General features: G+C 43.1%; 1 protein-coding gene across 1 annotated transcript in view; it reads right to left on the bottom strand.

Moving 5' to 3' along the window:
- The window catches only part of NUS1 (NUS1 dehydrodolichyl diphosphate synthase subunit), a 28,843-nt gene extending 25,015 nt beyond the window's left edge, over positions 1 to 3,828 (bottom strand). The window contains exon 1 of the mRNA XM_059083314.2: positions 2,770 to 3,828. Coding sequence (XP_058939297.1) covers positions 2,770 to 3,193 — 424 coding nt within the window. The 5' untranslated portion in view covers positions 3,194 to 3,828. The remainder of the gene's footprint in view (positions 1 to 2,769) is intronic.
- Between the last annotated feature and the right edge of the window lie 9,415 nt (positions 3,829 to 13,243).

Here is a 13,243-nt window from a genome sequence, read left to right as displayed (position 1 = left end):
AGAAATAGGTTTAAGTGAAAGTTTGGGAAAACCAAATATAGCTTAAGTATTTACAGTTCCCCTGAAAAAGGAATAATTTTTCTCACATATCCACATGGCTTGATCGCTCACCTCTTTCAGGTCTACTCAAAAGTCACCGAGGCTTTCTTTGGCCACTCTATTTAAAACTGTACCCCCTACTCCACCACTGACTTTCAACATTCCTCTCCCTGTCCTCTGCTTTATTTTTCCTCTTTGCTTTTATGATCGAATACATTTTACTCATTTATAATATTTGTCAGACTTCCACTAAAATGTAAGTTCCATGAGAGTAGGAATTTTTGTCTGTTTTTTTCACTGGGGCACTCTCTTGCCTAGAACAGTATCTGGTACTTACACACCCAATCTGTCACCTGTTTAAATGAATGAATCAATCAGTCAAAACCAAGGATGAGTAAATTGAAAGCCTCTTATTTCAAACAATGAAATTAACTTTTATCCCTTAAAAAATAATTGAAATGGCTTTTACAGTAGACACAAAATGCTCTTGATTCCATGCACTGAAAATGCTCTGTAAAACTCCCTTTGCTTAGCTTGACTTCTTCCTTTTCATTACCAATCATTTTTATTTTAGCGAATATGACACAGGCTATTTCTGAATCCCAACAGCAATTTAAGAACAAGAATTGCCAGAACAAGGAAGTGTGGCAATATTATAATCTGCGTTCGTAGGCAGCCACCAACTTAAACTATTCAGCTATTCATTTTCCTTCTCTACTAGAAGGTAAAGGTACTTCTGCTTTAAAAGAATCCCCTGGCTATAAGTGACTCACTTGAACTGAACTCACCACATTGCTCCACAGCTTTAATTAATTTCCGTTTCTGCTTCACTTATTTTTTTGCGGTACGCGGGCCTCTCACTGTCGTGGCCTCTCCCGTTGCGGAGTGCAGGCTCCAGACGCGCAGGCTCAGCGGCCACGGCTCACGGGTCCAGCCGCTCCACAGCTTGTGGGATCCTCCCGGACCGGGGCACGAACCCGTGGTCCCCGGCATCGGCAGGCGGACTCTCAACCACTGCACCATCAGGGAAGGCCTGCTTCAGTTACTTTTTTCCCCCCAACGTTTCTACTGCATTGCTTAAGCAAAGAGTGTATCACCTTATAACAGTCTTGTGATTTCTATTGTTCTGGCAAGCTCCAAAAAATGTAAGCCCCTGAGTATATTAAACTTTATCTTTCAGGGTAAATTATCATTTGATGATGACAGGCTATGAGTCACAATATTCCTTGCTGACTGCAAGGAAGGCAATCAGTCAACCAAAGATTACTCTAACAGCCTGCAAGAGGAGTTGTCTGACCTCAACCTAACCTTTCTGACAAAATGTCACACTTAAACCTGCCTGTCTAACAAAGACTTAAAGATTAAAAATCAAGTTGTAGTTTCTGTGAGCATACCAGTAATTTAAGGTACTGAACACAGCCTAAAACATTAGTTTTTTTTCCTTCATACCAATACTCCTAAATCATTCTTACCTTTAAGGAAATACCATTGCTTTCAGGATTTGACTGAAACCCAAACATGACATTTAGAGCCTTCCCCAACCTGATCTCCTATTCATTCAATATCCTGCTTAAACGCCATCTCCTCTGGAGGAACTTCTCAAGTTTTTCCAATGAGAATTTCTCTTCCCCCTTCTCACAGCAGTTACTAACTCCCAACATTTGTTGCTACCCATGCCACTCATGTGAGTGTGTCTATCCTCCACCCTACAAGCCTGAGAATCCATGAAAGTAAATGTAAAACTCCAGGGAATATGCCTAGCACTGTGCTTTAGGTTTGTAGCTACCCGAACAATGCTGAAGTCTTGTACCTACAAAAATTCCCTACAGTGAAAACTTCCTCAATCAAAACTTATGGGAGGGGGCTTCCCTCGTGGGGCAGTGGTTGAGTCCGCCTCCCGATGCAGGGGACACGGGTTCGTGCCCCGGTCCGGGAAGATCCCACATGCCGCGGAGCGGCTGGGCCCGTGAGCCGTGGCCGCTGAGCCTGCGCGTCCGGAGCCTGTGCTCCGCAGCGGGAGAGGCCACAACAGTGAGAGGCCCGCGTATCGCAAAAACAAACAAACAAAAAACTTATGGGAGGACAAGTACTGTGTTGGCCCCTGAGGATCAAGGATCGCACAACATCCCAGACCTCCGAAGACAGACGGTGACCACTTTCCTTTCTGTCTATCCACTCTCTCACGTACTCTTCATAAACCCACTTCAAATGCCACTTGTCCCCAACCACTTAGCTTATGCATAAATCCTCCACAGCCTGCTGTGACTTAAAAACAGTGCCTTGAGCCTCTCTGAAGAACCACTGCAGTGTAAAACAAAAAGATAAATCTGTGGAAAAAAAAGCACAGACTGGCTAAAATTTCAATCCTCCTATTACTACCTCTCGAACTTTGGACAAATCAATGAATGTTGTTACCGTAGCTTCCCCATTTGTGAAACAAGGGTACAGAAACATCATCCACCTTAGTGTGACATTATAACGAATAAGAAATATTTTTAAATACGTAGAAGGCGACTGAATCGAATTCAGGAACTTAGTAGGTGTCCAATTAAGCCTATCTCCCTTCCTCGAAAGCGCCAGCACCATAATTTGCACTTAAGGGCCTCCGGACGAGGTAACTCGCGGAGCCGGGATGTCTGTGCCGAGCGACGCGCCCCGGGTCCACCTGCCCGATGCGCGGTACCCGCGGCCGGAGACGCCCCAGCCCCCCCTACCCGCTCCCGGTCTCACCTTGGTGGTCGTAGACGCTAATGTAAGAAATGCCCACGGCCATACACCACACCACGAGGCTTGCGATGTCCGAGAAGCTGGGCTCCTGCTCCTCCTCGGTGATCACCAGGCCCATGTGCACAGGCAGCTTCTCCAAGGAACGGCCGTCCGCGCGCCAGCGTAGCCGCGGGTGGGCGGCGGCCGGGGTCGGCCCCCCGCGCGGATGCCGGTGGTGACGGCGGTTCCTGCCGTTCCTGCCGACAGCCAGGAGCTTGGGGAGCGTGAAGCCGAGCGGCGCTAGGACCGCGGCGGAGGCGGCCCGACAGCAGCGCCGCCAGATCCAGTTCCAGGTGCCGAACCGAACACGGAGGCAGGAGGTGAGCGTGCGGTACAGGCAGAGCAGAGCATGCAGCACCCGCCACACCAGCTCGTACAGCCCCGTCATACTCTCGTGGCGCCCGGGCGCCCTCCTCTCTTCTACACCCGCGGCGTGACCGCTTCTTATCCGGCCCTGCAGCCGGCGCGGGCCATCTCTCCGCGTTCTCCCGCCCCCCGCACCCGAACCCCTTTCTACTGCCAACACCTCACCTCGCCCCCGCCGCCATCTTCCTCTTGCCTCGGCAGCCCCGCCCCCGCTAGTACATGGACAGTTCTAATTGGTCGACGTGGAACTCTGACGCGGCCTCTGGGTCCGAGGATGGGGCCTAGCTCGGCGCGGGGAGGGACGGCGTGCGGCTGCGAACTAGCTGTGCCGGAGACAGAGCGCGCCCCCTGGTGGCGCGGAGGGCGAGCAGCAGACGCCGGCAACACTCGGAGCAGGACGTCAGTCAGGCGCGTGTCTTCTTGGTTAGAATGGACGATTCCCGGGAACCCGCGTCCCTCGGATCCTGGGCATCTTGAACGGTCTGTCACTTCTCATAGCCCCCCCAGAAACGGCTTCCAAAGAGCAAAAATGGCCCAAGTGGATTGGAAATTACAAATGCCAGAAGGAACCTAGGGGTAGAAAGTAGCCCTCAGCATGTGTTGATGCTGGAGGTCAACCAAGGGTCGCCAGAAGGAAGTGCCTTCAGAGGCGGAAGTGTGCCCGGTAGAGAGGTCTGTACCTCGGTCAAATCTTCTAGCCGAGGCTAATTCTTCCAAGAGTGGCAATGAGGATATTTAGTAATGTTCCTGAAACACAATGCTTTGTGCCCACGTCATTCCTCTCTAAGTCGGTATCCTTACGGGCTGTTCATTGCTTAGTTCATAAAAGAGAGGCTACATCGCCTGGCTCTCCAGTCACTGCATTCTTCAATTCGTTCATTCGTTCATTCAGTGATTATTCACTACCAGCACGATTGACCTCAGTCACCACCTCTATTTGATGTAAACTGCCCATACTGCGCGGTATCATCCCCTTAACACAGCCAATTCGGACTACAAAGTGGTCCTCCAGGCCAGTACTGTACTTCCCTGCAGCAGTTCTGTACCATTTTTGCCCCTTTTGCACAAGATCTTCCCTTCTCCCGAATTCCTGTTTCCCAACTAGGTATTGCCCAAATCCCGACCCATTTCTCAAGGTTCATCCCATATGCCACCTCCTCAATACAACTTCCTTGATTCCCTAACCTGAAGTTCTCTCTCCTTCCTTGTAAATCTCATGGCTCCTCATATATTTCATGGCTCTATTTATAGTACTTCTCACCTTCCTAAATATGTGGGTTTGTATATATAATATTATTACATGTTATATATTATATATTTTATTATATATACATATACATAACCTATATATGAAATCAAACAGTTGCATGTTTTTGTGATACCTACCTAATCCTTGTTTTTTCAGGCCCCCTTTTTCTACTGGGAAACATCTGTTAACACCTTGGCTCCATGCCTTAATGTTTCAATCATTGTCACTTTTTCAACTAGTCTCCTTTTCATTTCTAAGACCCACTTCACTTTATTTTAAAACTTGAATCTCACGTTCATCTCAAAATTTTCCTCCCTTTGGCAGCTCAGCCCGAGGAAGTGAGAGATGGGCAACAAGCACCCTCTTTACACTCTTTGACATCCCTCGGTCTCCTCTGCACCTGCTTCTCTGCTGATGGGCACAGAAGAGGGGGCGGGGAAAGGCCATGACCAGGAAAGCCTGCGGTCTTCTTCCTCGCTGGCCATTGCTGTTGCCTATGGGACTCCAGGATGCCCTGCTAAGGAAGCTCCCCAGGCACCAGCGTCCCTTTGAAATTTGGCTACGTATTCCACAGGGCACCCCGGCACCCCCAGCTGACGCCCTGCCACATTTCTCTGCTTTCCTCACCTTTTTGTCCCACTGTTTGCCTCTTCTGCCACGATTAGAGACATCAATCTCATCTCCCCATGGCCAACTCAAGTGTGAAGGCACATGCGACTGCAACTTTTCTACTTCTTTGAATTGAAAACTTAAGCAAACCATCTCCATCTGACAGTCTCTACCACCACCCCCAGTATGCAGATCATGGCATCTCTCCTGTTGTTTGTTTGTTTGTTTCCTCCTAGAAAGCCAGAGGTAGGTTAGCAGGTCTCCTGGCTTAAGGGATGTTCAGCTTCCTAAGAGGAGGTGGGAAAAGATGGGGGCCCATTTCTCTCCTTTGGCACTTTTCAGTGGGCTAAGAATGAAGGTGCCCTGTGGTTACTCCCATTTCAGGCTGCATCTATGCGCTTTGAAGGAGATAGATTCATTGCCTTTTGTTTTCAGCCACAATTCTGGGACAACAGGAAAACTGCACTGCATGTCCTATTATAGATAGAGAGAGATATATGTACATTCAATCCAAAGAATTTGATGAACTTCTTTCTTTTCTAAATGATTTCTTATTTGTCATTCTCCCCCCACCAAAAGGGGTAAATGTGGCACTTTCAGGAACTTTAAGGGTTTAGAATACAAATTTTGGACTTAAGCATATCTAAACTCCTCAAATTCTACCATGTACAGAAAAATGCAGAAAGAGTTGCACAGCATCAGAAAGATGTTACATCCCAAACATTATGGGAACAGTATTTGATTTCTTTTCAGTTTACAAAAATGTTTTAAGTTTAACTTAATCTTCACAACTAAACATATGATCTATCTAGGCCAGGTAGAACCATCTCAATTTTACAGAAAACTATTAGAGATGAACAATTCAGAATAATGTGTAAGAGGCTGGGCTCTAAGGAAGATCCTTTCAGCTAGCTTATCCACTTGCTCCCTCCCCTGTATCCTTATCTGGAGTGTGGCAATGGCACCATGGAGGTGATGCTATTCCAGTCCTCATTTGATTGTTGTAAGAATTAGGGCAATAGTGTATGTGAAGTGTTTAGCACAATGTCTGCTCGGTAGTAAGAGCTCAGTAATTTAATCTACTGCAGAAAAAAAAAATTTCACTATTTTTTTTTTTAGAAAGGACATTATCATTTACTACAGTTTTCATTATTGGAAGTTGTAACCTTGTGGTTGAGCTAATACAAATAGCCTCTAAAATGGATCATTTTCTCCTTAAGAGGTAAAAGCCTCTTTAAGTAAAAAATACCTAGGCCTAGTCCAGGTTCAACTGCTGGATCTTGAAGCATAAAGAATGACAATATTAAGAAAAAAATGTTGGCTCAAAGGGTAAACTTTGATTTCCATCAAGCCACACTGCAAGACTAGAACTAGACATAAGAATTTTTAAAAGATTATCTTAAAATATATTTTTGTCAAATATGTAAGCTCCAAAAATGAGACCCTGAACTTTAAAAAAATATTTGTAATGATATCTTTGCAAATGAAAGTTTAAAACCTTCAAAAAAATACTTGGAAACACAGCATGCTGAATTTGTCAGTTAGGGTCTTAAAATTAAACAAAGGAAAGAAAGACATACAGTTATCAGAACAATTTCTTGGTCATTCAAGAGAAAACTAATATCACCGCATTTGGTGGCATATCTTTTATAGAGCAAAAGAGAAAATGATCTATACAGCTACTGGAAAGTTATTCTTCAAGCAGTTATGGATCTAGTACATAGGATTTATATGATAAATCAACTGATAAATTAAAAATTAAACCTGTTCAATTGAAGAACATTTAGAAGCAATGCTGAATACTCAGCTAAGACATGTTATGGAGTGCAAACCAGCATGACAGGGTGGATTTTGCAAGCTGTACAACACTTCAGATATAAGAATGTGGCAATGCATTTTTATAAAGGATGGGTTGTGTTGTCTAAATTTAATCCCACAGCTAACTAGATTAGATATATGTCGTTAGTTTGAAAACAGTACACTTTAAGTATATAATAAACTGAAAAAAAGTAAGGAAATTGCAGGTGATGAAGAAGCAAATGTGGCTGAGAAATGTGGTGGAGTTTGTTTGCTTTAACTTTTATGTGAACGATTTCAAATACGTTAAAGCATGATGAACTTCCATGTATCATCACCCAGCTTAAACAGTGACTGATTCATGAACAAACCTATATCCCCATTCACTTCCCCCAAATACAGAGCTAAATCCCTCATAATATTTTTTTTTATTTTTATTTTTTCCCTCCCACCCTCCCTATCCCACCCCTCTAGGTGGTCACAAAGCACCGAGCTGATCGCCCTGCCCTCTGCAGGTGCTTCCCACTCCTCATAATATTTTTAAACAAATCCTACACATCATAAAATTTCATCATACCTCAAATGATGAGCTCTTTTTTAATATATAACCACAGTACATTATCATACCTAAAAAGTTAGCAATATTTCCTGAATGTCATTAAATATCAAATCAGTGTTCAAATTTTCAGTTGTCTACATAATCCTAAAGTTTTTTAAATTTTTATATTTTGCAGTTTGAATCAGGATCCATGTGAGAGCCACACTTTGCAACTGATTGATATACCTCTTAGGGCTCTTTCGATCTATTCATTCCACCTCCTTCTCTTTGTTTTCCTTTCCAATTTATATACGAAGAAACCAGATTGTCCCTGTGGAGTTTACCACTGTCTGTATTTTGGTATCGTTTTGTATATTCCTCCATCCTTTGTAGGATATTAAAAATTTAGACCAAGGGTCAACAGACCATGGCCACGGACCAAATCTGTCCCATTCCCTGATTATTTATTTTTTAAAAATAGACTTTAGGGCTTCCCTGGTGGTGCAGTGGTTGAGAATCTTCCTGCCAATTCAGGGGACATGGGTTCGAGCCCTGGTCTGGGAAGATCCCACATGCCACGGAGCAACTGGGCCCGTGAGCCACAATTACTGAGCCTGTGCGTCTGGAGCCCGTGCTACGCAACAAGAGAGGTGCTATAGGGAGAGGCCCACGCACAGCGATGAAGAGTGGCCCCCGCTTGCCACAACTAGACAAAGCCCTCGCACAGAAACGAAGACCCAACACAGCCAAAAATAAATAAATTTAAAAAAATTATTTAAAAAATAGACTTTATTTTTTAGAGCAGTTTTAGGTTCACAGCAAAATAGAACAGAGAGTACCAAGGGGTCCCATTACACTTTAATGTGTTTGAAATTGTCTGCATAAAAGGTAAAAAACCCCAACAAACTCCATTCCTTCTGGCATTCCAGATATGTAATATTTCATTATCCTTCAATTACAAATATTTTATTTCCAATATGATGTTTTTGAACATGCGTTTTTCAGAAATGCATTGCTTAATGTACAGCCATTTGGGAGATTTTTCTTTGTAATCAATTTCTAGCTTAATTGCAGTGTCCAGAAAACATATATGAACGATTTCCATTATTTGACATATTTTATGGCCCAACATGCAGTCAGTCTTGGTAAATGTGCCACATGCTCTTGAAAGGCACGTGGAATGTACAATTTGACCTGACAGCTCTCTTGTCCTTCCCCAGCTCCCTCCCTATGTCCCCTCACAGGCCTTGACCTAATGCATCTCCTGCATGGCTACTCCAGTCTGTGCATCTGCTTTTTTTTTTTTTTTTTTTTTTTTTTTTTTGCGGTACGCGGGCCTCTCGCTGCTGTGGCCTCTCTTGTTGCAGAGCACAGGCTCCAGACACGCAGGCTCAGCAGCCATGGCTCACAGGCCCAGGGGCTCTGCGGCATGTGGGATCTTCCCAGACCAGGGCACGAACCTGTGTCCCCTGCATCAGCAGGCGGACTCTCAACCACTGCGCCACCAGGGAAGCCCTATGCATCTGCTTTTAGAGGACTCGGCCTAACACAAACCCACTTACCCCCTACTGCCTTTTATGCAATTGTTGCAAGGTACTTACTTGCACATATGTTTTAAATCCCACAGGACATTATTGTATTTTGTCTTTATATCTAGGCTATTTTTAGAGCAGTTTTAGGTTCACAGAGAAATTGGGAAGAAGGTACAAAGATTTCCCATCTACCTCCCGCATCCACACATGCATAGCCTCCTCCTTTACAACACCCCACAAGACTGGTACATTTGTTAAATTTTTTTTTTTTTTTTGCGGTACGCGGGCCTCTCACTGTTGTGGCCTCTCCCGTTGCAGAGCACAGGCTCCGGATGCGCAGGCTCAGCGGCCATGGCTCACGGGCCCAGTGCTCCGCGGCATGTGGGATCTTCCCAGACCAGGGCACGAACCCGTGTCCCCTGCATCGGCAGGCGGACTCTCAACCCCTGCACCACCAGGGAAGCCCATTTGTTACAACTGATGAACGTGCATTATCATCCAAGGATTATAGTCTACATTACAGTTCATTCTTCGTATTGTATGTTCTGTGGTTTTGGGCAAATGAATAATGACCTGAACCCATCATTATGGTATAATACAGAGTATTTTCACTGCCCTAAAGCTCCTCTGTGCTTCACCTGTATATCCTTCCCACCCTCCCCTCACTCCCAATTCCTCACAATCTCATATCTTATTACTGTCTCTATAGTTTTGCTTTTTCCAGAATTGCTATATAGTTAGAATCATACAGTATGCAGCTTTTTCAGATTGGCTTATTTCACTTAACAATATGCATTTCAGGTTCCACCATGTTTTTCATGGCTTGATAGCTCATTTCTTTTTAGAAATTGTCTAGATGTACCACAATTTATCTGTTCACCTACTGAAAGACATCTTGTTTCTTCAGGTTTGGGCAATTATGAATAGAGCTGCCGTAAAAGCCTGTGTGCAAGTTTCTGTGTGGACACAGTTTTCAGTTCCTTTGGGTGAATACCAAGGAGCACAATTACTGGATCGTGTGGTAAGAGTATGTTTAGCTTTGTAAGAAGCTACCAAACTGTCTTTCAAAGTGGCTGTACCGTGTGCATTCCCGCCATTAAGATTGAATGTTCCTGCTGCTCCAATTCCTTTTTTTCTTTTTTCATTGAAGTATAGTGGATTTACAATGTTGTGTTAGTTTCTGGTGTACAGCAATGTGATTCAATATATGTGTATATATATATATATGTATATTCTTTTTCATATTCTTTTCTTTTGGTTTATTACAGGATACTGAATAGAGTTCCCTGTGCTATACAGTAGGACCTTGTTTATCTATTTTATACATAGTAGTTTGTATCTGATAATCCCAAACTCCTAATTTATCCCTCTCCCACCCACTTTCCCCTTTGGTAACCATAAATTTGTTTTCTATGTCTGTTAGTCTGTTTCTGTTTCATAAATAAGTTCAATTGTATCATATTTTAGGCTCCACATATAAGTGCTATCATATGGTATTTGACTTTCTCTGACTGACTTCACTTAGTATGATGAACTCTAAGTCCATCCACATTGCTGCAAATGGCATTATTTCATTCTTTTCTATAGCTGAGTAGTATTCCATTGTGTATATGTACCACATCTTCTTTATCCATCTCTCAATGGACATTTAGGTTGTTTTCACATCCTGTTGTTCCACATTCTTGCTAACATTTGGCGTTGTCAGTGTTCTAGATTTTGTCCATTCGAATAGGTGTGTAGTGGCATCTTTTTGCTTTAGTTTGCATTTCCCTGATGCTACATGATGCATCTTTTCATATGTTTATTTGTCATCTGTATATCTTACTTAATAAGGTGTCTGTTAAGGTCTTTGGCCCATTTTAAAATCAGGTTGTTCGTTTTCTTGTTGTTGAGGGTTAAGTGCTCTTTGTATGTTTTGAATAACAGTCCTTTAGCAGATGAGTCTTTTGTAAACATTTTCCACCAGTCTGTGGCTTGTCTCCTCATTCTTTTGACACTATCTTTTGCAGAGCAGAAGTGTTTAATATTATGAAGTCCACCTTACAAATTATTTCTCTATGGATCACATGTTCGTGTTTTATCTAAAAAGTAATTGCCATACCCAAGGCCAACTATGTGTTCTCCTATGTGTTATTCATAGCTTTATGTTTTACATTTAGGTTTGTGATATACTTTGAGTTAATTTTTGCGAAGGGTGTGAAGTCTGTTTCTGTATTCAAATTTTGCATGTGGATGTCCTGTTGTTTCAGCACCATTTGATAAAAAGACTATCTTTTCTTCACTGTATTGCCTTTCCTCCTGTGTCAGAGATCAGTCGACTATATGGATTTATTTCTGGGTTCTCTATCTTGTTCTATTGATCTATTTGTCTATTCCTTCATGACTACCACACTGTCATGATTAGTGTGCCTGTATAGTAAAAAGCTGGAAAGTTGGGCAGTGTCAGTCCTTCAATTTTGTTCTTCTCCTTTAATATTTAGGTGGTTATTCTGGGTCTTTTGCCTCTCCAGATAAACCTTAGAATTATCAAATACATATTTGGATGTATTTTTTGATATCCAAAAATTGACTTGCTGGGATTTTGATTGGGATTGCATTGAATCTATAGGTCAAGTTGTGAAGAAAAACATCTTAACAGTATTGAGTCTTCCTATACATGAACATGGAATATATCTCTCCATTTATTTAGTTCCTCTCTGATTTCTTTCATCAGTGTTTTGTAGTTTTACTCATAGAGATCTTATATATATTTTGTTAGATTTATATCTAAGTATTTCATTTTTGCGGTGCTAGAGTGGGCTAGAGTTGGGTACAGTCATCCCTCAGTATCCACAGGGGATTGGTTCCAGGACCTCCGTGGATACCAAATTTCTCAGATGCTCAATCCCTTATGTAAAATGGTATAGGATTTATATACAACCTAAGCACATTCTCCCATATACTTTGTCATCTCTAGATTATTATAATACCTAATACAATGTAAATGTTATGTAAATAGTTGTAAATGCAATGCAAATAGTTGCTGGAGTGCGGCAAAGGGTCAAGGTTTGCTTTTTTGAACTTTCTGGATTTTTTTTTTTTTTCGAATATTTTCTATCCGCAGTTGGTTGAATCCATGCATGTGGAACCAGTAAGTGCAGAGGGCCAACTGTATTTCCCTTCCCCCACATGAAAGGCTAGAGTGGGCTGGAGTTGGGTATTTGTCTTCCCCTAGGTCAGTTAGGCTCTGATAAAACCCCAACAGTTTAGGCTCTGGTAAAATAGTTCCTCTTGAGAGCCCCTCTTGTTAAGAAGAACAGAATGCTCTTGCATATTTCAAAATGGTCCCTTTCCCCCTCCTATTGCCAGAAGCATGAGGGAATTTTTCTCCAGTGTTCAGTTGAGCACCTGGCTGAGTTCCTGGAGGTAAAACTCACAAAAGGGGGGAGGCTCCTGATGTCTGGGACCCCCAGAGTTTTTAATTCTCAGACCTGTCCACTCTGAGCCTCCAGCACTTCATCAATTATAGTTCAGGTTTTCCTACCACAGCACTGGCTCCCGTGGAGGTTTCTTCTCCTCCAATAAGTTGTAATTCTCTGTATTCCCCTGTCTGTCTCTCCAATTTGGAGAGCAGCAGTTTGCCCTCTGACCTCAACTTCCCTTATGGATCTAAGAAGAGATGTTGATTTTTCAGTTTGTCTAGCTTTCCCTTGTTGTTACAACAGATTAACAACTTCCAAACTCCTTACATGCTGGATCATAAACTGGAAATCTACTACCTTTTTTTTTTTTTTTTTTTGGCTGTGTTGGGTCTTCGTTTCTGTGCGAGGGCTTTCTCCAGTTGCGGCGAGCAGGGGCCACTTTTCATCGCGGTGCACAGGTCTCTCACTGTTGCGGCCTCTCTTGTTGCGGAGCACAGGCTCCAGACGCGCAGGCTCAGTAGTGTGGCTCACGGGCCTAGCTGCTCCGCGGCATGTGGGATCTTCCCAGACCAGGGCTCGAATCCGTGTGCCCTGCCTTGGCAGGCAGATTCCCAACCACTGCGCCACCAGGGAAGCCCTACCACCATTTTTTTTTAAGTTTTATTGGAAGATAGCCATGTCCATTCATTTATGAATTGTCTCTGGCAGAGATGAGTAGTTGCAACAGAGACCACAAGGCTCACAAGTCTAAAATATATACTATCTGGTCGTTTACATAAAAAGTTGGCCAACACCTGACTTAAATTACAAAACCCCTTAAGTAAAAGGAGCCTTATTCAGATTGATTTATGGAGGCTAAAAAGTGCTTACATAAATCTGATATTACTAGAATTCCCAGAAAATAAAGAAACTGAACTATGTACTAGCTTTTTAAGGAAAAAAAAGT

The sequence above is a fragment of the Kogia breviceps genome, chromosome 13 (genome assembly GCF_026419965.1).
Source record: "Kogia breviceps isolate mKogBre1 chromosome 13, mKogBre1 haplotype 1, whole genome shotgun sequence".
Taxonomy (NCBI): domain Eukaryota; kingdom Metazoa; phylum Chordata; class Mammalia; order Artiodactyla; family Physeteridae; genus Kogia; species Kogia breviceps.
Note: the sequence above shows the minus strand (reverse complement) of the source record. Positions and strands in the feature narration are given on the sequence as shown.